The sequence below is a fragment of the Molothrus aeneus genome, chromosome 26 (assembly GCF_037042795.1).
Source record: "Molothrus aeneus isolate 106 chromosome 26, BPBGC_Maene_1.0, whole genome shotgun sequence".
Classification (NCBI taxonomy): domain Eukaryota; kingdom Metazoa; phylum Chordata; class Aves; order Passeriformes; family Icteridae; genus Molothrus; species Molothrus aeneus.
The window spans coordinates 2,568,652-2,594,354 of record NC_089671.1 but is presented as its reverse complement, the minus strand read 5'-3'; the positions used below and the strand labels follow the sequence as shown (position 1 = coordinate 2,594,354).

The following is a 25,703-nucleotide window of genomic DNA, read 5'->3' as shown; positions in this document are numbered from 1 at the left end:
AGGTGAGTTACCTCTTGTATCAAATCGTTCTGAGGGATGCCCTTGATGGCAGCAAAGATGGAGAGGTTCTCCTCCACAGTTAAGATGTCAAAGTGGATGTCGGCCTGGGGGCACACGCCTGCGATCTGCCGCACCTCCAGCATCTCGTCGATCTCAGACACCCTGTGCCCATAGACTGACACAAACCCTGAGGGAAAGGAGCATAAAATCCTCCAATGGTTTGGGCTGGAGTGGGTTAAAGCTCATCTCATTCCAACCCCCTGCCATGGGCTGGTGTCTCAGGTTGAGAGGTGTAGCTGGGGGTGTGTGTCCAGTTTCATCCTGTCAGAGCTGGGGCAGTTCTCTGCTGCTCATTGGGCAGGTTCCTTTATCTCTTCACAACCAATCCTCCCTCCAGGAGATCTCCTCTGTTCATGGGCCATTAATTATTAATTATCTTCTGTTCATGGGCCATTAATTACCTTCTGTCCATGGCCAGTGAGTGTCCCTGCAGGGCTGAGCCAATCCCATCATCCCATGGGGAGATGCTCCGCCCAGGGGAGGAGCCAAGCATTCCTACCTGGATCCAATCTGAGCTTTGGGACAGCACAGCAGCCTTTGCCCAGTGCATTGCCAGAGGAGCAGCTTCTGCTGCCCTGCATTGCCAGAGGGAGCCCAGGCCCATCTCCAGCAGCCCTGGAGCTGCAGAGGAAAATCCCCCCTTGTGCAGGATCCCTGCTCCAGCAGAGCCACAGCTGGCACTGCAGGAGGGCTGAGCCCCCATGGGATGGGGCTGTGCCACCCCCTGACACACAGGGGGCAGGGCATGGTCTGACCCTGTCATTGGTTTGTGCTCTTTTTTTTTTGCACTACTGTATTTGTATTTTTAATTTTTCTAGTAAAGAACTGTTATTCCTATTCCCATATCTTTGCATGAGAGCTCCTTAATCTCAAATTTATAATAATACAGAGGGAGGGGGTTTACAATTTCCATTTCAAGGAAGGCTCCTGCTTTCCTTAGCAGACACCTTTTCAAACCAAGACAACTGGAAACTCTCCACTGGAAGGAGCAATCAGCAGAGAGGGTTTTACAGCTCTGTGTGGACAGGAATTGCAAGTGGGCTCTTTCACATGTTATCCAAGGAAATTTTGGTGCATCCTGGAATAGCCCCCCAGGCTCTCAGCCCTGGCTGTGGAGCAGGGCAGCCCCAGGGCTGCACTCACCATCAGAGGGAGGGCACAGCCCACACAGGATGTTCATCAGCGTCGTCTTCCCGGTGCCGCTGTGGCCCAGCAGCGCCGTGATCTGCCCCTCGTAGATGTCAAAGGACAAATCTGCTCCAGGGAACGACAGAAAGAGGTGTCAGGGTGGGGTCCTGGCCCCCTGAGCCAGCTCCTGCCCCTGGCTCAATCCCAGTGCTCACATTCTCACTCTGCCTGGGGGACAGGACTGGCCTGGCACGGTCCCACAGCCACTGTGGGGTGGCCACGCCTCAAAGGCACCCAGGGAAAGGAGGTGACAACATCAGGGAGGTGGGGCAGGGGGGATGACATCACTTCATGGGCATTGGGTGATGCTAGCAGGCTTTCCTCAGGGATGAAGGGCTCATTTTTGGTTTAGACACCACTGTGTGAGAGAGGACACACAAGCACACCTGGCATTTGTGCTCCAGGGCCCCACCCCTCCAAAAGAAACCAAAACCAGCCTGAACTGAAACCCAAAAGATCACTCAGCAACTCAGCTACTGCTCCTCTGCATCCCACCAGCAGCTAGAAAGCTGAAATGTTCTTACTTCTGAGAGCCTCCACGGTTTCCCCCTTTTTCCTGAATGTTTTCTGAACACAGCTGATTCTGAAAGAAGATACGTCATGGCATGAACTATTTCAGCACCTTTCATGGCATTTTCAGTCCTCAACACTCAGCAACAATCACAACAAGCCAACCAGACTGAAGTGGCACCAGATGGGTTAAAAACTCATTGAGGCAAGTCAAGAGACAGGGCAGGTTCTCCCAAAACTTTGCCCATTTCCACCCTGGCATCATAAAGCTTTTCCTGGCCACCTTCTAAGGTATTTCCTGCGATGATAAACTGAATGATTTCAAATCTGGGTCTCTTTCACGTGGTGGAACAATGCTCTAGAGGCTTCCCAAGCTAGGAAAGGGAACAGCTACTCCCCAGCAGTTGCACAACACAACAGGAGATGCCACAGACACGACATGGAAGAGAGGTGACAGCAGAGTGGACTCCAAAGATGTGATTCCTGACAGCTCTTGATTAAAATCTGGTAAATTCTTTTATATATAAATAGCAAGTATTTTATATATATAATATATATATTAGAGATATATTTTTATATATAAAAATATATAATATATATATAATAGCAAGTATTTATAAATATATATAATATATTATATATAAAAAAAATATATATAAATACATAAATATATATATTTATATTTATTTATTTATATATATATTATTTATATATATATATAATATATATTATATATAATAGCAAGTATTTTATATATATAAATATATATATAATAGCAAGTATTCTTATATATATAAATAGCAAGTGTTTTTCTTTTCAAGAGAGGTAAAAACCTTCCTTCCAGCCCTGCTGGTTTTCCAAATGTAAAGAACAGCCAGTTTATCTGGAGGCACCAAATCAAGGATGGATTTTGGAAGCCTCATCACCCTGAACATGAGGATGGTGAGTGGATTATGGAGGGTGAGTAATGGGGAAGAGAATGAGTATGAAAGCAAACAAAACTTGCACATGGAGAGGTGGGAAGATTGCTGGAGCTGGTGGAGGGATGATGTGGGGAAAGTCCTGGATAGGTGAATAACACAACAACAGCCACCATGTTCTCAGGGAACAGCAGCATTAAAACTGGACTCCTGAACCTCTAGGTAATAAAAATACCTTTCACTACTTTTTAAGCTCCTATCTGGTCCATCTCTAAGATTACAACAACAAACCCCTCTCCTGAAGTGATTGATGCTTGGCTCCACAGCCCTGAGGATGGGATTTGCTGTGTGGAGGGCTCTGCAATCCATGTGCTGTTTGAGCCTGGGCACTGGAGAGTCAGGAGTGATTCTCAGGAACTGAAATTGCAGGTGAGCTGCTCGCCCCCAGTCAGGGCAGGGCTGTACCCGATGGCTTCCTTGCCCTGGATTCTGTACCCGATGGCTTCCTTGCCCTGGATTCTGTACCCGATGGCTTCCTTGCCCTGGATTCTGTACCCGATGGCTTCCTTGCCCTGGAATGCTGTACCTGATGGCTTCCTTGCCCTGGAATGCTGTACCTGATGGCTTCCTTGCCCTGGATTCTGTACCTGATGGCTTCCTTGCCCTGGATTCTGTACCCGATGGCTTCCTTGCCCTGGATTCTGTACCTGATGGCTTCCTTGCCCTGGAATGCTGTACCTGATGGCTTCCTTGCCCTGGAGTTCTATACCTGATGGCTTCCTTGCCCTGGAATTCTGAAGGCACAGGCTCCACAATCTCACTGAAGCTCAAGCTGCCGTTGATGCTGCTCTCATAGAGCTCCTTGTAGTTTTTCCTGCGCTTTGACCAAAAGGAGGGTTTCATGAAGAAAAAGGGCGTGCGGCGCAGGCCAAACTCCCCTAGGGAACAGGACAGAAGGAACTCCTGAGCAGCAACCACAAATATTATATAATATATAATATATAATATATAATATATAATATATAATATATAATATATAATATATAATATATAATATATAATATATTATATTACATTAATTATATTAATTATATTATATATTATAGTACTACACTAAATTACATTATATTACATTATATTATATAATATATTTTATCTTATTGTATTATTATATAATATAATATATTATATAATAATATATAGTACTGTAATATTAAACTGCATTATATCATATCATATATTATATCATCATATATTATAATATATAGTATTGCTATATTATATATTATGTTATGTTATGTTATGTTATGTTATGTTATGTTATGTTATGTTATGTTATATTATATTATGTTATATTATATTATATTATATTATATTATATTATATTATATTATATTATATTATATTATATTATATTATATTATTTTATATTCCTTAGCTCTGGGCTTTCAGCAGCAACCACAAATATTATATATTATATTATAATATCATATAAACTTCAGCTCTGGGCTTTCAGCTCCTCCCATAGCCAACCCACCCCTGTTCCTGAGGAATTCCATCAGCCACATTTCCATTTAAGCCACAACTCCCCATCCCCACTGCTGGAAGCCTTCACTTTTGCTGAGTATTTAAATAAATTTGCCAATCTCCTTCTATTCCAGAGAAATCCCCAGTGCTGAATGAGCAGTGACTTAAATGTGGCAGGGAGAAAAAAGAGAGGCTGGAGGGGAACAGAGCTGAGGAGCTTAACCAGTTCTTAATCCCAAGATTAACAACTTTATTCTGTGTTTTAGGCTCAACTTCTTCTGCCACAGGGAGAGATCTGGAAGAGGCAGAGCAGCCTTTGATTTCCAGCCCTCCAAGAGAATATTGGAAAGGTTGACCATCACCATGGTATTTTCTGAAAAATCCCTTTGCCCAGGATTCTTCTCCTGGGAAGCTGAGAAACCTCAGAGAAAAATGAAATCAATAATTATCTGCTTTGCTTCTGCTGTGTTTTGCTGCTTTGGAATGTGTTTGGAGATTCTTTACCCACAGGTGATTGTTTATTGGTTTCTGCTGTGAATTATTTTGACTTAATGGCAAACTGGGGCCCAACTGTGTCAGACTCCAGAAGGAGTCATGAGTTTCATTTTCATCTTTTTAGCCTTCTGTCTGCCTCCTCTCTGTATTCCTTAGTATAGTTTATTATAGCATTCTTTTACATAATATAGATCTTAAAATAATAAATTAGCCTTGTAAGAACATGGAATCAGATTCATTCATTCCTCCCTCTGTTGGGGGTCCCTGAAAATATGTGAGTTGAGGTCGTAGTTAACTCAGGAAGGAAGTTTTTCCTCTAGAAAAAGGGGAAAATTAAGCTTTTTAAGAGCAGGCCAAAACTCTTCCTCACATCTCACAGTTTTAACTACATATATATAGTTAAAGAATATAAAGAATTTATATATATAGTTAAAGAATATATATATATAGTTATAGAATATAAATGATTTCAGCTAGAAGTGTAAAATTCCATGTGAAAACAGCATCACCTCCTTTCTCCAGAGAGTTCAGGGAGGAGATGGCAGCAGCTGGGGGAGCTCAGGATTTCAGGCTGATCCTCCCAGAGCTCAGGATCTGTCAGGAACTCACCTGGGATCACCTGGTCAAGGTAGACAGCCACGAGCAGGTAAAAGATGCTGTCCAGCACCAAGAGAATCAGAGAGATACACAGAGGGTAAGGACCAGCATTGATGTTTGCAAATGTTGCCCCCTCCTCGTAATCCTCCAGGTGCATGACCTGCAGGGAGAGATGTCACACACCAAAAAGGCAAAAACCAGCACAGTGCAAAAAAAAAAAAAAAACAAACCCCAAAACTTGGCAAAAAACCCCAAAATAATGAGAAAGTGACTGAGATCATAATGGACACAAAGAATAACAGCTCCTTTACGGTGCTGGATATTAAACTGCTATGAAAAAAAGTTTCATGGTTTTAAAATATTTGCATATTTTAAAAACATTTGAATAGCTATATTTTTAAATATTGCATATTTTAAAAATATAATTTAAATATAATAATTAATAAATAGCACAAATAAGAAATATTAATAAATATAATTAATAAATGATTAATAAATAAAATTATGTAATAAATATAATTTAAATATAATTTTTGAAAAATAAAATTTAAAACCCCCATCAGGGGCAGGTGGAGATTTACCTGTGCAACACCAATCAAGAAGCTGCACTGACACAAAGGGCTGAGGATCCACACGAAGGATTTGGGGAAATCCTCCAGCAGGACAATGTTGAGGCCCACAAAGCCAAAAACCAGAGTTGCCAGGAACTCCACGATTCCCACGTGCTTGGACTTCTTAAACAGAGGGGTCAGCATCAGGGCAAAGAAAACCTGAGGGCAGAGGGAAAAACAGACAGGAAAGTACTGTAATTATAATAATTGTAATAATAATAATGATAATAAGGATAATAATAATGATATAGAAATTGTGTGGAAAAACTAAGGGAAAATACCATAGAAGAAGAAGAAGAAGAAGAAGAAGAAGAAGAAGAAGAAGAAGAAGAAGAAGAAGAAGAAGAAGAAGAAGAAGAAGAAGAAGTGGAAAAACTAAGAGAAAATACCATAATAATTATAATAATGATGGTGATGATGATGATATAGAAATTGTGTGGGAAAACTAAGGGAAAATACCATAGTAATAATAACAATAATAAAAAAGAAATTGTGTGGAAAAACCAAGGGAAAATACGATAATAATAATAATATAGAAATTGTGTGGGAAAACTAAGGGAAAATACAATAATAATAATAATAATAATAATAATAATAATAATAATAATAATAATAATATAGAAATTGTGTAAAAAAAACTAAGAGAAAATACCATAGCTGCCTCTGACAATCATATAATTTATAATATAATTTTCCTGGTATGGTCACTACAGCACAGGTTCATGGAATCATTTTCAGCTGGAAAATACTTTTAAGATCAAGTCCAGCTGTTCCTCTTATCAATTCAGACAAGCAACTGGATAGGTAAATATATTTATGATGTATTTTTTATCATTCTCTGACAGTTTATTAGGTTTTTTACATTAAACTCTGTAGTAACAGGAGGTGTTTTGAAGAGGATCTGGAGTGAAGAATGGTTCTGTGGAGGGCTGAAAACTCAAAACCTGATCAGTTTTCATCATATATAAACTCATCATTAGAAACTCAGATATTTCAGGAGGGAAAAGCATTTTTCAAGGGGATGGGTGACACCTGTACCACATCCTAAAACCAGGAGAAAACCCCAGGAAGGGCTGGGACAGCTCAGACTCCCAGCACTGCTCAACCCCACAGGAACAACAAATATTCTGGCAGAGGGAACAAATCAGGTGGGAGGGAATAAAACAAAGCCCCAGGGCCAGGAATACTCACAGAGGAGACTCCATAGAGGAAGAAAAGGAGGAATATGACAAAGGCACTGCTCTGGGGGAACAGGGACGAGGCTGTGGCAATCACAGCCATCAGGATGGACATGACAAAAATCAGGCTCACGTAGAGCAGCACCCAGGACAGCCTAGGGATGAAAAAACCCAGAAAAATTAATGAATCCCCAGCCACACAAACAGCAAAACCCAGCACTCTTTAATATTCCACATATTCCAGAACCCAGCACTCTTTAATATTCCACATATTCCAGAACCCAGCACTCTTTAATACTCCACATATTCCAAAACCTAGCACTCTTTAATTCCACATATTCCAGAACCCAGCACTCTTTAATACTCCACATATTCCAGAACCCAGCACTCTTCAATATTCCACATATTCCAGAACCCAGCACTCTTTAATATTCCACATATTCCAGAACCCAGCACTCTTCAATATTCCACATATTCCAGAACCCAGCACTCTTTAAAATTCCACATATTCCAAAACCCAGCACTCTTTAAAATTCCACATATTCCAGAACCCAGCACTCTTTAATATTCCACATATTCCAGAACCCAGCACTCTTCAATATTCCACATATTCCAGAACCCAGCACTCTTTAAAATTCCACACAGGCTTCTACCCCAAGTTAATTTCTAACTCTGTGTCTCACTGCACCAAAGGGCAAGTGTGCACTAAAACATGAATAAAAGAGCTGTTTGCAACAAAACCTGAATCAAAGAGCTGTTTGTAACAAAACCTGAGTCAAAGAGCTGTTGTGAACATCCTGGGGTTGTTCTCAGCACACAGTGAGACCCAGGGCAGTCAAAGATGCACAATCAGGTGATTCACCTTTATTTTTTGCATAATTAATTCCCTGGTATGGGCAAAAGAGGGTAACAGAGTCGTAGGTTTCAATAATTCAAGGAATTCTGTTTAAAATTTAATAGAGGCTGCTGGGCAGGGTAATAAAATCCTGCTCTGTTGAAAACCAGAGCTGTGAGTGTGGGAGCAACTCTGACCTCAGCAAACAGGGGTGGTTTTTGTGCAGGTAGCAGAAAATGACACATTTCCTCTGAAACAACTAAAAAAAAAATCATTCCAACCACCCCAGGTGGATTTTCAGTGCAGGGTGAAAACCCTGCCAGAAAGGGCAAAGCCAAACCTGTTTTTATCCCCTCAGCTATCAATGGTTTCAAATTAACATATCATTTGGGAGAAAAATGAGATATTCTATTGCCCAGGCCAATTTTCATCAGGGTGAGGAAATAATTGAAAACCTGTTGTTGAGACTGCTCTGGCACATTCAAATTATAGAGTTGGCTTCATTTAATTATGTGCCAGGCTGCAGGTTACCTGTTGAGCTTCTAGGAAAGGAGGTAGTGAGCCAAAAATGCTTAAAAACCTCCATAAAACCTCACACATGATGAGTTTAATCCCTCTAATCTGGTCTAGCTTTACATGAATAAATGCAGCAGGATTACTTATTAAAATATTCATATTTTCATGGTACTGCAGGTGTCTCTCTGTTTAATTGTACAGAATATCAATATTTTGTATTTATCACTATTTGTATTATTTGTATTATATTTGTATTGTATTTGTATTATATTTGTATTAAATTATTTGTATTTATCAATATTTAAGTGAATATTTTTCACTTAAAGACTGAAAACAATTTAACAGCTGGAGGGTGGCATAGAAGAGGTTAACTAGAAATTTTTTCAACATAATAATTTTTAATATAATAATTTTTTTACATATGTTTAATTTTTTTTCCTTTACATATATTTAATTTTTTTTTTCCCTTTACATATATTTGATTTTTTTTTCTTTTCTAAGGAACAGGTTGTAGCAAACACTCACATACCAGAAGGCAGTGTCATGGAGTCCCAAAATTTTCAAGAACTCCTTCAGCTTCCTCTCCTTTTCTGCCACGATGTGAATTGCTAAATAATACCCAAATGGGGAGAATGCAATCACCAGGTAAATTAAAATGATTGCACGAGGGAAATTATCAATTTCCACCACTGCAGCCTCTCCCATAACCATGGCTCTGGTCAGATCCAGCTGTTCCCAAACAGAATGATTTGTCTTCAGCTGGAAGGAAGAGGAGGAAAAGTTATTTTGACATTTTTCCTGATTTTTCAGCCCCATCCCAACCACTTCACCCCAGAGATCTGGAGAGCCCAAAACCTTCCTGACCCCAAATTCCAGGCCAAAAGCAAGACTGGAAAACACCTGAATGCCTGGGGATGAAATGAGGAAATGTGGAATTTCTGTCATTTAAAAAGATGGAATTTGCTGCCTGCACGAGCAGGGTGAGGGGAGGGAAATTGGGAAAAATTGCTGAGAAACAGTGACAGCAAAAATAATAAATTTTGCAGGTAAATTCTGTCTGGAATGGCATTTTGGGGGGAGCATTTGAGGAGGGTTGTGCTGGATGTTCAGCATCTCTGGGATGCAAATGGAGACACAAATCCTCAGAATCCAACCCAACAGGACTGGGGAAATCCTGGACAAAACAGTCCTGGACAGAACATGGCCAAACCTGCCCCAAAACTTCTGCATTTTCATCAGATCCCAGCTGGGATCTGACACAGCATCTCTAGGCAGATGAAGGAGCCCATACAGTCCCTGGATCTGCCCTTTTTTGGGGTGAAGGTGGCATTTTCTGGGATTTTCCCAGTGGTATGTGGACAAAACATGGCCAAACCTGCCCCAAAACTTCTGCCTTCTCATCAGATCCCAGCTGAGATTTGAGACACAGCATCTCCAAGGACTGACAGACAGATTAAGGATTAGCAGGCAGCCCTGGATGCGCCCTTTTTTGGGGTGAGGATGGGATTTTTTGGGATTTTATAGGATTTTCCCTGGACAAAACAGCCCCGGACAAAACACAAGCAAACCCACCCCAAAGCTTCTGCCTTCTCATCAGATCCCAGCTGGGATTTCAGACACAGCATCTCCAAGGACTGACAGATAGATTAAACAGCCCAGGCAGCCACTGGATTTGCCCTTTTTTGGATTGAGGGTGGGATTTAATGGGATTTTGTGGGATTTTGTGGGATTTTATGGCATTTTCCCTGTGGTACCTGGACAGAACAGTCCTGGACAAAACATGGCCAAACCCACCCCAAAACTTCTTTCTTCTCATCAGATCCCAGCTGAGATTTGAGACACAGCATCTCCCAGGATTAGCAGATTGATTAAGGATGAGCAGGTAGCCCCTAGATCTGCCTTTTTTGGGGGTGAGGATGGGATTTTGTGTGATTTTATAGGATTTACCCAGTGGTACCTGGACAGAAGAGTCCTGGACAAAACATGGCCAGACCCACCCCAAAACTTCTTCCTTCTCATCAGATGCCAGCTGAGATTTGAGACACAGCATCTCCCAGTATTGACAGATAAATTAAGGATTAGCAGGCAGCCCCTGGATCTGCCATTTTTTGGGGTGAGGATGGGATTTTGTGGGATTTTATGGCATTTTCCCTGTGGTACCTGGACAGAACAGTCCTGGACAAAACAGTCCTGGACAAAACATGGCCAAACCACCCTAAAAGTTCTGCCTTGTCATTAGATGCCAGCTGGAATCTCACACAGCATCTCCCAGGATTAACAGGCAGATTAAGCAGCCCCTGGATCTGCCCTTCCTTGGGGTGAGGATGGGATTTAATGGGATTTTGTGGGATTTTCACAGAATTCACAGAATCCCCAGGTTGTCAGAGACCTCCAAGGCCATCGAGTCCAGCCCAGCCCCAGCCCCTCACCCAAACCCTGGCCCCCAGTGCCACATCCAGGCTTTGTTAAACACACCCAGGGATGGGGACTCCCCCACCTCCCCGGGCAGAACATTCCAGAACTTTATCACCCTTTGTGTCAAACACTTTTCCCTGCTCTCCAAGCTGTATTTCCCTTGGTGCAGCTCGGGGCTGTGTGCTCTGGTTGTGTCAGAGCCCAGCCCCAGCTGAGCACAGGCACCTTTCAGGAGCTGTGAGGGTGATGGGGGCACCCCTGAGTCTCCTTTGCTCCAGGCTGAGCACCCCCAGCTCCCTCAGGGCTTCCTCACAGGGTTTGTGTGTTCCAAGCCCTATTTTATGGGATTTTTTGGGTGGGATTTTATGGGTTTTGTGGGATTCCTCACCTGGATGATGGCAGCATCAATGCAGGCCTGCAGGGCTGTGAACCCCGAGCTCCAGTAGGTCACAGACTCGCAGCTCTTGCGCAGGCTGGAGCACGTGGCTGCAGGGGAAACAGGGAATGATCATCTCCAGGAGACCTCCCAGGCCACAATTCCAGGTGAAAATCCCAAAAAATAGAGTTACAGCTGCTCCACTCCCTGATGACAGCACCAACAACCCCCACAAAACAATACACGCAACACCAGGTGAAAAAAAAAGAAAATTTGGGATGATTTTCCAGCTTATTTCCTTGCAGGTTTACCTCTGGATTACCATTACTATCTGGATTTACTATTAAATAGGCAATAATCACCTTCAGGAGCCCTTCCATGCCATAATTCCACGATAAAATCCCAAAAAATTGAGTTACAGCTGCTCCACTCCCTGATAACCCCCACAAACCAACACATGCACCACTAAGCCAAAAAAACCTGAAAAATGAAAATATAGGATGATTTTCCAGCTTATTCTCTTGCAGGTTTACCTCTAGATAGTAATTACTAGTAATTACTATTTACTATTACTATCTGGAATTGCTATTAAATAGGGAATCATCATCTTCAGGATCCCTTCCAAGCCAAGCCATGTCCCATTAAAATCCCAAAAAATTGAGTTACAGCTGCCCCATTCCCTGGTAACAGCACCAAAAACCCCCACAAACGCAACACCAGGCCAGAAAAAAAAAAAAACCAAAAAAGGAAAATTTGGGATGATTTTCCAGCTTATTCCCTTGCAGGTTTACCTCTGGGTTACCATTACTATCTGGATTTACTATTAAATAGGCAATAATCACCTTCAGGAGCCCTTCCATGCCACAATTCCACATTAAAATCCCGAAAAATTGAGTTACAGCTGTTCCACTCCCTGATAACAGCACCAACAACCCCACAAACCAATATATGTGACACCAGGCCAAAAAAGGCCAAAAAAAAGCAATTTTGGGATGATTTTGCAGCTTTGTCCCCTGCAGGTTTACCTCTGGACTCGGTGTAGATGGAGGACATGGCGATGGAGTCGTGGAACCTCAGCTGGTAGGACATGGAGTCCTTGAACACCACCCCCACAAAGTTGGAGGGTTTGAGAAAACTCGCCTGCTCCAGCTCCTCCTCACTCAAATACTCCTCAGTGATGAGGCCTGGCAGCATTAAAAGAGAAATATAAAATATAAAATGAAAACTTATAAATAAATATAAATTATAAAAATATACTGTAATAAAAATATAAATACACTATAAATAGAAATACAAATCTAAATATAAAATTATAGTAAATATGTTAAAATATTAAAAATACAATATTTAAAATAAAATATAATATTAAAATATAATTTACTATACTATAATATACTGTACTAATAATATAATATAATATATCATATACATATCATATACATATAGTATAATATATACTGTATTATACCACACTATAATATTAAAATATAATAAAATATAATAAAATATGAATATAATAAAATACAATAAAATATTCATATAATAGAATATAATTAATAGCAATATAGTATGATATAACATGATATATGATATAAGATATAATATAATATACATATAATATAATATATCCTGTATTATACCATACTATAATATTAAAACATAATAAAATATAATAAAATATGAATATAATAAAATACAATAAAATATTCATATAATAGAATATAATTAATAGTAATATAGTATGATGTAATATGATATAATATATAATATATAATATATAACATATAATATATAATATAATATATAACATATAATATATAATATAATATATAACATATAATATATAGTATAATATAGTATAATATAATATAATTAATATAATAAAATATAATTAATATAATATAATATAATTAATATAATATAATTAATATAATATAATTAATATAATATTAATATTTATTCATTTTTTATTTATTCCCCACCATAGCCCAGAATAAAAACGTCCAACACTTTAAAGAAGCATCATAAAAATCCTTAACAACTTATTGGGGTTTGGAGACCCTTCCCACCCAAACTATTCCATGATTATTGATGGAAATATTTATTTTTGCCACAGGGAGGGGAATATTCTCATGAACAGACATTGCAGGAGTTCAGCTCAGCACTGCAGGGTGAATAATCCAAATTTATCCTGGAATTTTTCCCTTTTCCCCCATTTTTTTGCTGCTCCCAGAGTTTCTGTGCTCCAATCCTTTGCTGGCTGCCCCAGTTTATTCCCAGAATTTCCCAGGAAATGCAGATGGGGGGTGAGGATGGATAAATCCATCAAAATGTGGTTTTATGGTCACTGATTTCAGCAGTGGATGGGAAAAAAAAAAAGGAGGAGATGAGGAAAATGCAGATTTGGGGCTGGGCCATGGATCCAAAGTAATTTTCAAGGATAAAAAACTTAAAGAAAAGAATAAAAGATCCAAAACTACAAAAAGAGACAGAGTAAGATTGGAGAAATTGGTTTTTGTTGCGTGTGAGGTGTGCAGGAAAGTGTTGGGGGAAAAAAGAAAAATAAAAAGAGAAAGAAACCAGGAAAAACCCCACACAAATGGGGAAAAAAAACCACCAAACAAAAGGGAAATACCCAAACAAAGGGGAAAACCCCAAACAAATCAGAATAAAAACATACAAGTGGAAAAAAGCCAAATAAATGAGAAAAAAACCAAAACCAATGAGAAAGAAACCCAAACAAATGAGGAAAACCCAAGCTAATGAGAAAAAAATGAAACAAATGGAAAAAAACTCAAACAAACAAAAAAATTAACAGAAACAAGAAAAACAAACAAGAGTAAAACCCAAACAAATGGAAAAAAAACCCCAATAAGTGGGGAAAAGCAAACAAATATGAAGAAAAAAAATAAGAAGAAAAAACCAGGAAAAGGTGAAGAGGGGAGAAAAACCCAAACAGGGGAAAAAAAAAAAAAACCAAAACCAAAATAAACATTAAAAAATGAAAAGAGGAAAAGGAAAAAAAGGAAAATTGCTTTCAAAAGAAGAGGTGACGAAGTGCTGATGAGAATCAGCAACTGAAATAAATGAAAAATGTTGATTTGGTAGCGGCACCAGGAGAGAAAATAACCAGAATTTCCCCTGAGGCTGCCCCAGGATGTCACAGGGGAGGCACCACCAGCCCCAGAAAATCAACCAAAAAAACCCCAAAACCCTGAAAATAAAAAAAAACCCTCAAAATCAGCCCCAGAGCTGATTTTTCTTCTTGGGGCTGCCCCAGGAATGGGAATCACTTTGAAATGAATATTTTGTGCCAGAAAAAAAACCCCAAAAGCAGCACAAGAAGCCCAAACCCAACAAAATAACCCCCCCAAACCAACAAAAAAAAAAACCCCAAACCAACAAAAGAACCATAAAACCAGGAAAAAATACCCAAAGCAGCTAAAAATCCCCAAAAACGAATATAAAACCCTAAAACCAAGAAAAAATAATGCTCCAAAACAGCAAAAAAACCCCATAAAATCAACAAAAAAATCCTCAAAGCCGGCAAAAAAACCCCACAAAACCAAGAAAAAAAAACCCTAAAACCAGAAAAAAAAACCCAATAAAACCAGAAAAATGAACCAAAATGAACCAAAAAACCCCTGAAAATCAACCAAAAACCCCTAAAAATCAACAAAACACCCCAACACTTTCATATTCCCTCCTCTGAAGAATTCAGATTTTTCCTATTACAGCACCACCGACCTCCCCCTTCAAACACTGAGCTCCCCCCTCAAAGGGAGGAGGAAATATGGGGAAAAAACCAAGATTTCCAGCAGGAAATATGGGGAAAAACCCAAGATTTAAGGAGTCAATACCATCCTCAAAGTTGTCAGAAGCCACTTTCCTCATGATCTCCTGAGCCAGGGCTGTGGGGGGCCCAAAACCAGCAAGAAAATCCCAAAATCAGCAAAAAAACCCCCAAAAATCAGCAAAAAAAAAAAAAAAAAACCAACCCAAAAAACCCCACCAAAACCAGCAAATAACCTCTGTAAACAGTAAAATAACCCCAAAACCAGCAAAAAACACCCAAAACAACAACAACAAAAAGCACCTAAAACAAGGGGAAAAAACCCCAAACCGACAATAAATCCTAACACCAAGAAAAATGCTAAAACCATCAGAGAACTCCATAAAACTAGAAAAAAAAAAACCAAAACCAACCAAAAAACCCCTGAAAATCACAAAAAACCCCAACACCTTCATATTCCCTCCTCTGAAAAATTCAGATTTTTCCTCTTAACAGCACCACCGACCTCCCCCTTCAGACACTGAGCTCCCCCCTCAAAGGGAGGAGGAAATATGGGGAAAAAACCAAGATTTCCAGCAGGAAATATGGGGAAAAACCCAAGATTTAAGGTGTCAATACCATCCTCAAAGTTGTCAGAAGCCACTTTCCTCATGATCTCCCGAGCCAGGGCTGTGGGGGGCCCAAAACCAGCAAGAAAACCCCAAAATCAGCAAAAAAAAAAAAAAAAACAAGCCAAAAAACCCCACCAAAGCCAGCAAAAAACCACCAAACCAGAAAATAACCTCTGTAAACAGTAAAATAACCCCCAAAACCAGGAAAAAACACCCAAAACAACAACAACAAAAAGCACCTAAAACCAGGAAAAAAACCCCAAACCGACAATAAACCCTAATACCAAGAAAAATGATAAAACCATCAAAGAACTCCATAAAACTAGAAAAAAAAAAAACCCAAACGAACCAAAAGCCCCTAAAAATCAACAGGAAACCCCAATAGCTTCACATTTCGTCCTCTGAAAAATTCAGATTTTTCCTATTACAGCACCACCGACCTCCCCCTTCACACACTGAGCTCCCCCCTCAAAGGGAGGAGGAAATATGGGGAAAAAACCAAGATTTCCAGCAGGAAATATGGGGAAAAACCAAGATTTAAGGTGTCAATACCATCCTCAAAGTTGTCAGAAGCCACTTTCCTCATGATCTCCCGAGCCAGGGCTGTGGGGGGCCCAAAACCAGCAAGAAAATCCCAAAATCAGCAAAAAAAAAAAAACCAAGCCAAAAAACCCCACCAAAGCCAGCAAAAAACCTCTGTAAACAGTAAAATAACCCCCAAAACCAGGAAAAAACACCCAAAACAACAACAACAAAAAAAGCCTAAAACCAGGGAAAAAACCCCCAAACCGACAATAAACCCTAACACCAAGAAAAATGCTAAAACCATCAGAGAACTCCATAAAACTAGAAAAAAAAACCCCAAAACCAACCAAAAGCCCCTAAAAATCAACAGGAAACCCCAATAGCTTCACATTCCCTCCTCTGAAAAATTCAGATTTTTCCTATTACAGCACCACCGACCTCCCCCTTCAAACACTGAGCTCCCCCCTCAAAGTTCCTGCAGGAAATATGGGGAAAAAAAAAAAGATTTCCAGCAGGAAATATGGGGAAAAACCCAAGATTTAAGGTGTCAATACCATCCTCAAAGTTGTCAGAAGCCACTTTCCTCATGATCTCCCGAGCCAGGGCTGTGGGGGGGGTGTAGCCAATGACAAAATTCACCAGCACCGAGGGGTCCAGGGGGCCCAGGTCTGTGTTGGGCACCTCGTCATATTTCCTGTGAGGGTGCATCATGCTCATCAGGATCAGCCAGAAGAGGAAAAACAGAGGGAAAAGCACCTCCTGTAGGGAAAAAATGGAATATTTTATAAATTCGGTATTTTTAAGGGTCAGAAAAAATCAATATATGGTCATTAGGAGCAGCCAGAAGTGGAAAAATAGAGTGAAAAGCACCTCCTGGACCCCAAAAAATTGAATATTTTAAAATTTAGTATTTCAAACAATCAAAAAAATTAATGATGCACTCATTAGGATCAACCAGATTAGGGGAAAACACAGGGAAAGCACTTCCTGGACAAAAAATAAAAATAAAATATTTCAAAATTTAGTATCTGAAAGGGTCAAAAAAATTCACTATATACTCATCAGGATCAGTAGAACAGGAAAAACAGAGGGGAAAGCACCTCCTGTAGGGAAAAAATGGAATCTTTTAAAATTTAGTATTTCAAACAGTCAAAAAAATTCAATATATGCTCATTAGGATCAGCCAGAAGTGGAGAAACAGAGGGGAAAGCACCTCCTGTAGGGAAAAAATGGAATATTTCAAAATTTAGTATCTGAAAGGGTCAAAAAAATTCAATATATGCTCATTAGGATCAGCCGGAAGAGGAAAACAGAGGGAAAAGCACCTCCTGTACCAAAAAAAAGTGAATATTTTATAATTCGGTATTTTTAAGGGTCAAAAAAATTCAGTATATGCTCATTAGGATCAGCCAGAAGTGGAAAAACAGAGGGAAAAGCACCAAAAATTGGAATATTTCAAAAAACTTGATCATATTTCCTGTGAGGGAGCATCATGCTCATCAGGATCAACCAGAACAGGAGAAATATTGGGAAAAGCACCGTGTGCACCAAAAAAATATGGAATATTTCAAAATTCAGTGCTTCAAAAGTTCAAAAAAACTCAAAATATACTCATCAGGATCAGCAGAACAGGAAAAATAGAGGGAAAAGCACCTCCTGTACCAAAAAATGGAATATTTCAAAATTCAGTATTTGAAAGATTGAAAAAAGTTCATTGTGTACCCATCAGGAGCAGCAGAACAGGAAAAACATTGAGAAAAGCACCGTGTGCACCAAAAAATTGGAATATTTTAAAATCCAACGTTTCAAAGGGTTAAAAAAATTAATGATGTACTGATTAGGATCAACCAGAACAGGAAAAATATTGGGAAAAGCAACGTGTGCACCAAAAAAATATGGAATATTTCAAAATTCAATGCTTCAAAAGTTCAAAAAAACTCAAAATATACTCATCAGGATCAGCAGAACAGGAAAAATAGAGGGAAAAGCACCTCCTCCACAAAAAAAAATGGAATATTTCAGAAAGCTCATCATGTTTCCTGCGAGGAGCCCCCTCACCTGCACACTGCTCTTCTTGGTCCTGCACTTGATCAGGCAATTCTTGAAGAGCAGAGCTCGGGTTTGCCTCCACACTCCTGCCTCTCTTGGAGCTCCTGGGGCCATTTTCTGGGCTGCTTTCAGAAGAAAAAAATACAAATTTTTTGTTAAATGACAAAAATACAAATTTTTTGTTAAATTTCCCAAGCTGAGGCGGGCAGCTGCAGCGTTCAGCACCTCTGGGCTTGGATGGTCACAGAAAAGTTTCAGTTTTTGATGTTTTAATAACTCCTGATACAGGTTATGTGTCTGTCACTGGGGAACTGGGAATGGGAGAGACTGGGAATGGGGAATGGGAGAGACTGGGGATTGGGAATGGGAGAAACTGGGAATGGGAGAGAGTGGGAATGGGGAATGGGAGAGAGTGGGAATTGGGAATGGGAGAAACTAGGAATGGGAGAGACTGGGAATGGGAAAAAATGGGAATGGGAGAGACTGGAAATGGAGAATGGGAGAAACTGGGAATGGGAGAGAGTGGGAGAAACTGGGAATGGGAGAGACTGGGAATTGGGAATGGGAGAAACTGGGAATGGGAGAGACTGGGAGGGGAAGAGACTGAAAAAGGGAGAAACTGGGAATGGGAGAGAGTGGCAAAGGGAGAAACTGGGAATGGGAGAGACTGGGAATGGAGAATGGGAGAAACTGGGAATGGGAGAAACTGGGAATGGAGAATGGGAGAAACTGGGAATGGGAGAGAGTGGGAATGGAGAATGGGAGAGATTGGGAATTGGGAATGGGAGAGACTGGGAATGGGAGAGAGTGGGAATGGAGAATGGGAGAGATTGGGAATTGGGAATGGGAGAGACTGGGAAAGGAGAATGGGAGAGACTGGGAGGGGGAGAGACTGGGAATGAGAGAGAGTGGGAAAGGGAGAAACTGGGAATGGGAGAAACTGGGAATTGGGAGAAACTGGGAATTGGGAATGGGAGAGATTGGCAAAGAGAGAGACTGGGAATGGGAGAAACTGGGAATTAGGAATGAGAGACATTGGGAATGGGAGAAGCTGGGAATGAGAGAAATTTGGAATGAGAGAAATTGAGAATGAGAGAAACTGACAATTGGGAATGAGAGAAATTGGGAATAAGAGCAATTGGGAACTGGGAATGAGAGAAATTGGCAGTGAGAGAAACTGGCAATGAGAGAAGCAGACAATTGGGAATGAGAGAAATTGGGGATGAGAGAAACTGGCAATGAGAGAAACGGGGAATTGGGGATGAGAGAAACTGGCAATGAGAGAAACGGGGAATTGGGGATGAGAGAAACTGGCAATGAGAGCAATTGGGAATGAGGGCAGCTGGGAATCCAGCTGGGAATTTGGGCTGAAGATGCCCCAGGACGCCTTGGAGCCACCCCTCTGCCCCAGGGCAGGACCAGCTCTAGCCCAGCTCCCTAGCCCTGAGTTAAGCCCAGCTCCCTAGCCCTGAGTTAAGCCCAGCTCCCTAGTCCCAACCTAAGCCCAGCTCCCTAGCCCTGAGTTAAGCCCAGCTCCCTAGCCCTGAGTTAAGCCCAGCTCCCTAGTCCCAACCTAAGCCCAGCTCCCTAGCCCTGAGTTAAGCCCAGCTCCCTAGCCCTGAGTTAAGCCCAGCTCCCTAGTCCCAACCTAAGCCCAGCTCCCTAGCCCTGAGTTAAGCCCAGCTCCCTAGCCCTGAGTTAAGCCCAGCTCCCTAGCCCTGAGTTAAGCCCAGCTCCCTAGCCCTGAGTTAAGCCCAGCTCCCTAGCCCTGAGTTAAGCCCAGCTCCCTAGCCCTGAGTTAAGCCCAGCTCCCTAGCCCTGAGTTAAGCCCATCTCCTTAGCCCTGAGTTAAGCCCAGCTCCCTAGCCCTGAGTTAAGCCCAGCTCCCTAGCCCCAACCTAAGCCCAGCTCCCTAGCCCTGAGTTAAGCCCAGCTCCCTAGCCCTGAGTTAAGCCCAGCTCCCTAGCCCTGAGTTAAGCCCAGCTCCCTAGCCCCGAGTTAAGCCCAGCTCCCTAGCCCCGAGTTAAGCCAGGTTTATTTCCATTTCCCCCGTGGATCCCAGCCCCAGCAGTTCTGTGGAGCAGCACTGCAGGCTGAGGGCAGGAGCAGGGAGAGCTGCCCTGGGGCCAGCTGTGCAATGGGCTGTGAGTAACCCCCTTCCCTGCTGGAGCACAGCCAGCACCACTCACTCCTGCTTTTTAACCTCTTCACCACTCCCCAGGCTGCACACGGCCGTGGGGAGAGGGAAAAGAAATGACATTCATGAATGGCATTAAATAGGAAATGTTCTTCCAGGAATGGCTGCACGTACCTGGGGAGGGATGGGGGCTGCAAGGGTTCTTCTCTCCTGGGTTTTGCCGCCCTTTTTGCTGCCTGAGGTTGGCAGTCAGGGCTCAGTCTCCATCTCCCTCTGCTTCCTCAGCTGGGAGCGTTGGGACATTTCACCTGGGGGGGTGAGACAACACCAGGAGCTGCTCAGAGGGCACAGGTGGCACCAAGCCCACCTCCACCAACACCAGTGACAAACTGCTGGGTCTGGCTTCTCTTCTGCCTCTGGCAGGGATTGAAGCTCTTGAGATGGTATTTCGTGCTCAGACTCAGGTGTTTATTGCTTATATGGATAAGAAGAAAGAAGATAAGATAAGAAATAAAGAAAGGAATATGGATAAGAAATAAAGAAGATCCTTTATTTCTTATCCATAAGAATAATTTCTTATCCATATTACAGTCTCACAAGGGGTGAGTTCTGCAGTATTTCACTAACAAGCATCACAATGGCTAACTAGCTTTCTCTACAAGGCCTTTTAAGGATAAACTGTCCAATTAAGAAATGACACCTCAATTATTTTCACTTTTAACCCAACAACCACCCATGCCCTGCAATGTGGATTTTTATCCAATTACACAAAACCACCCAAACCCACGGAGAAGAAGGTGAAGAAGAAGGAGCAGCCTCCGCCCTAAAACCTCCATCCTGCTTTACATCTATTACTGTATTCTAAACCCTTAACTTCAAGTTTTCCACCCTGTGACACCACACATTCTAACCAACTCCACACCCATAATCCCAGTGCTAATAATCAGTTTTGGAAGCTTCTCCACAGCCTCAGGTCAGTGCAGTGTTCTTGTGGGGGTCAGTGCCTGCCAGCACAGAAAGTTTCAAATTCTCAGCAACAAGGACTTCAACAAGAAACTGAGTAATTCCTCAGCCCTTCAGCCAAAACACAGTGGAGAATGTGGAATTTATCCATATTCCAGCCCCCAGCACTCCTTCCAGAGCAGGCTGATGTTGCTGGTGCCTGTGCAGAGCTCTGGGCTCTCAGTTATCTGTCAGACACCACATGGCTCCAACTTCCTTCCCTGGCTGGGTTCTAATGGGGAAATCTTTTTTTGGAGCACAGACACCACCTCAGGAACGGGACACAGGAAGCTCCTCAGATGTCAGCACCACTATAAATACACAAATATTTTATACATAGAGCCTGTCTGAGCATGGGAGGGGTGAGAGGAGGGAAAAGGGGCTAAAAGGAACCAAATTCCCACTCCCAGGCTGGCTCTGGGGTCCTCCATAGAGCAGAGACCCCACGAGGGATGTGGGATTCAATCAGTGCAATTTGAATTTCTGGGAATGAATCCCATCTCCAGCCTGGAGTGCTGCCCTCACACTGAGACTACTTCAAAAATTAAAAAAAAAATATATTTTCCTTAAAAAACCCCAAAAATCCAACTACAAAAAGCTTCAACACCAAGCTATGACAACAACCAAGCCCTGCAGGAAAAATGAGTACAACTCCTCTGGATATTTTCAGGCAAAAAACCTTTCCCAGTGACAGCAGAGTGTTTGAAAAATAATCAAAAGCAGCAGTTCCTGCTTACAGGTCATGAAAATCACCCTGCTCACAGCATGCCCTGCAAGTGCCACTGTTTGCACATTCCAAGAGCAGTCCCAGGAATAAAATGGACCAAGGGCCCTCCTGAGCACAAGGGTCTAACCCAGGAACCCCTTCCCTCAGCCACAATATTTTAATTAAAGAATAATTAGAATTATAATATTAAAAAAATAAAATAATAATAATAATAATAATAATAATAATAATAATAATAATAATAATAATAATAATAATAATAATAATAATTTTATTAAACTCCCAAACCTGGCAAAGACGATTTAACAAGATTCAATCGCCAGTGCCAGTTACTGTTTTTCCTCTAATTATTTTCTATCCACTTCCAAAACCCAAAACACTCCCACATCTCCACTGGAACTCTGCCATGCTTTCATTTACGTCAGCCAGGTTGGAGGAAGGGTCATCTGAAGAATGTTAATTAATTTTTCATATTACACCTGCCACCTCCACGTAGGCTACAGAATGATGAAGGACACCGAAGAAGCATCACTTGAAAGGTGAAAAATTGTATTTGGGGGAGGAAAAAAAACCAACCCAGACCCTCTTTGAAACTCCAGATGAAGGAAAGGAACACAGAGGCCCAGCAGAAAAAGCTGCCAAGGCATTTGAATTGATTAAGAGCAGTAAAAATGCAGATAGTCTGTGAGGATCCTCCTCAGCTCAGGCAATGCCTTGTGATTTGTGCTGCTGTGGCGAGCGGGTGACACACAAACCCTTGTGGGCATCTCAATCAAAGCCATCTCGAGGGAATGGCTGGCTCTGGGCTTTAATTCCACATCAGAGGTGCCAGTGCTTCTTAAATACTGCTCAGCTGATCCCTGGGAAGCCTCCCCTCCCTTCCCCAAGCACCAACCTGGCAACGGGCTGTAAAGGTCACATGCTGACTTGGTGCTGCACAGCACGTTTGCCTTGTCCCTCAAGCCAAAAAAAAAACCACCCAAAAAACCCCAAAAACCCAAAGAAAACCAAACAAGAAGGGTGTCAGCCACAGCTAAATGAGCTGTGGCTCGAGGCAAAAACAACTCATGAGCGAACAACCCTGTGGAACAGGAGGAAAATGAGATTATTGATCTTGCTGCTACAAGACAGCAGCCGAGGTGGTCCTTCAGCAAAACTCTGCTGAGCTCTTTACATCATTGAAATTGTGACTGTAACAACATTTAATAACATAAATACTTTATGTGGTAAGTTTAAAAAATGGGCTGAATTTTCTCCCTTTTCTGAATTTTCTCCTGTATCAGCCCCAAGAGGAACCCCTGCCCTGCCCAGGGCTGCAAATCCCTTCCCTCCAAACTCATCCGTGCTTCCCTGAGGGGACAAGGAATGACACGGAGCAGAGCTGGGTCAGGCTGTCCCTGCACAGCTCCCGCAGCATCCTCAGCATCCTTGAGCATCCTCCTGCATCCCTGAGCATCCCCCTGCATCCCTGAACATCCCCAGGCATCCCCCTGCATCCCTGAACATCTCTGAGCATCCCCCTGCATCCCTGAACATCCCTGAGCATCCCCCTGCATCCCTGAGCATCCCCAGGCATCCTCCTGCATCCCTGAACATCCCCGAGCATCCTCCTGCATCCCTCAGCATCCCCCTGCATCCCTCAACATCCCCGAGCATTCTCCTGCATCCCTGAACATCCCTGCACATCTCTGAGCATCCTCCTGCATCCCTGAACATCCCTGAGCATCCTCTGAGCATCCTCCTGCATCCTTGAGCATCCTCTAAACATCTCCAGCATCCTCCTGCATCCCTGAACATCCCTGAGCATCCCCAGCATCCCTGAGTATCCCCAGCATCCCTGAGTATCTCCTGCATGCCTGAACGTCCCCGAGCATCCTCCTGCATACTACTGCATCCCTGAACATCCTCCTGCATCCCTGCAAATCCCTGAACTTCCCCGAGCATCCTCTGAGCATCCCCAACATCCCTGAGCATCCCCCTGCATACCTGAGCATCACCGAGCATCCCCCTGCATCTCTGAGCATCCCCCTGCATCCTCCTGAATCCCCGAGCATCCCCAGGGCGCCCCAGCCGCGGGTACCCCGCGTGTCTCGCAGGGAGGACACTCCTGCTTTGCACATCTCCCTTTTCCCCCGCTCGGAGTCCCTGGCAATGCGCTTTTCTCACCGTTCAGCGCGCAGCCCCGCCGGCTCGGCCGCCCCAGCCATCGGCACCCGCGAGTAATGACGCGCACCCAGGTGCAGCCCAACTCCTCCTCTTCCTCTCCGCTCCTTCCCCTTCCCGTCCCACCCGAGCCGGAGGGGCCGGGCCCGGCCCCTGCCACCGCCCCCCGGGCCGGGACCGCCCCTCTTCAGCGGAGCCGAGCCCCCCGAACCCCCCGAACCCCGCCAGTACCCCACCAGTACCTGCCGGTACCCCCCCAGTACCCTCCGGTATTCCCTGGTACCCCCCGGTACCCGCCGAACCCTGCCGGTACCCCCTGAACCCCACCGGTACCCCCCAGTACCTCCCGGTACCCCCCGGTAACCCCTAGTACCCCCTGAACCCCGCCGGTACCCCCCGGTACCTCCCGGTACCCGCCGAACCCTGCCGGTACTCCCCAGTACCCCCCGGTATTCTCCAGTATCCCCGAACCCTGCCGGTACCCCCCCGATACCCCCCGGTACCTCCCTGTACCCCCCGGTACCCCCGAACCCCGCCTGTACCTCCCGGTACCCTCCAGTATTCCCCAGTACCCCTCAGTACCTCCCGGCACCCTCGGTACCCCCTGGTACTCCCCGGTACCTTCCGGTACCCCCTGGTACCTCCCAGTACTCCCCAGTCCCCTTTCGGTACACCCCGGTACCTTCTGGTATCCCCCAGTACCCCCCGGTACCCCTCGGTACCCCCCGGGCCACCCCACAGTGCCGGCCCCTCCCTGCTGCTGACCTTCCTCCCCTCCCGGACACCCCCGATCCAGGGGTCCCCCTTCCACCCCTCCCGAGGGCTCGGGACCCCTTCCCTGGCAGGGACACTGCTCCCCAGGGCCCTGTCCCCTTCCCTGGCAGGGACACTGCTCCCCAGGGCCATGGTTCCCTTCCCTGGCAGGGACACTGCTCCCCAGGTCCCCCGTCCCCTTCTCTCACAGGGACACTGCTCCCCTGGGCCCTGTCCCCTTCCCTGGCAGGGACACTGCTCCCCAGGGCCATGGTCCCCTGCTCTCACAGGGACACTGCTCCCCAGGGCCCTGTCCCCTTCCCTGGCAGGGACACTGCTCCCCTGGGCCATGGTCCCCTTCTCTCACAGGGACACTGCTCCCCAGTGCCCCGGTTCCCTCTCCCTGGCAGGGACACTGCTCCCCAGGGCCCTGTCCCCTTCCCTGGCAGGGACACTGCTCCCCAGGGCCCTGGTCCCCTTCCCTCACAGGAACACTGCTCCCCAGGGCCCTGTCCCCTTCTCTCACAGGGACACTGTCCCCTTCCCCTTCTCTCACAGGCCCTGTCCCCTTCCCTGGCAGGGACACTGCTCCCCAGGGCCCCAGTTCCCTTCCCTGGCAGGGACACTGCTCCCCAGGGCCCCAGTTCCCTTCCCTGGCAGGGACACTGCTCCCCAGGGCCCCGTCCCCTTCCCTGGCAGGGACACTGCTCCCCTG

The 25,703-nt window shown here is 43.7% G+C and overlaps 1 protein-coding gene across 5 annotated transcripts in view; it reads right to left on the bottom strand.

Annotated features, from left to right (window-relative positions):
• ABCA5 (ATP binding cassette subfamily A member 5) overlaps nucleotides 1-24,310 on the bottom strand; it is a 49,555-nt gene extending 25,245 nt beyond the window's left edge. Inside the window, exons 1-14 of one of the 5 annotated variants that reach the window (XM_066566065.1) lie at nucleotides 24,239-24,310; nucleotides 20,518-20,651; nucleotides 18,216-18,331; nucleotides 16,712-16,916; nucleotides 12,254-12,412; nucleotides 11,241-11,338; nucleotides 8,967-9,196; nucleotides 7,100-7,241; nucleotides 5,879-6,067; nucleotides 5,310-5,457; nucleotides 3,448-3,616; nucleotides 1,773-1,831; nucleotides 1,204-1,314; nucleotides 12-187 (exon numbers count right to left, since the gene is read on the bottom strand). In XM_066566065.1, coding sequence (XP_066422162.1) covers nucleotides 12-187; nucleotides 1,204-1,314; nucleotides 1,773-1,831; nucleotides 3,448-3,616; nucleotides 5,310-5,457; nucleotides 5,879-6,067; nucleotides 7,100-7,241; nucleotides 8,967-9,196; nucleotides 11,241-11,338; nucleotides 12,254-12,412; nucleotides 16,712-16,916; nucleotides 18,216-18,320 — 1,791 coding nt within the window. In that variant the 5' untranslated portion in view covers nucleotides 18,321-18,331; nucleotides 20,518-20,651; nucleotides 24,239-24,310. Of the gene's footprint in view, nucleotides 1-11; nucleotides 188-1,203; nucleotides 1,315-1,772; nucleotides 1,832-3,447; nucleotides 3,617-5,309; nucleotides 5,458-5,878; nucleotides 6,068-7,099; nucleotides 7,242-8,966; nucleotides 9,197-11,240; nucleotides 11,339-12,253; nucleotides 12,413-15,088; nucleotides 15,114-15,639; nucleotides 15,688-16,711; nucleotides 16,917-18,215; nucleotides 18,332-20,517; nucleotides 20,652-24,238 lie in introns of those variants that run through there. The other 4 variants (XM_066566064.1, XM_066566066.1, XM_066566067.1 and 1 more) reach the window with 4 other exon arrangements.
• Between the last annotated feature and the right edge of the window lie 1,393 nt (nucleotides 24,311-25,703).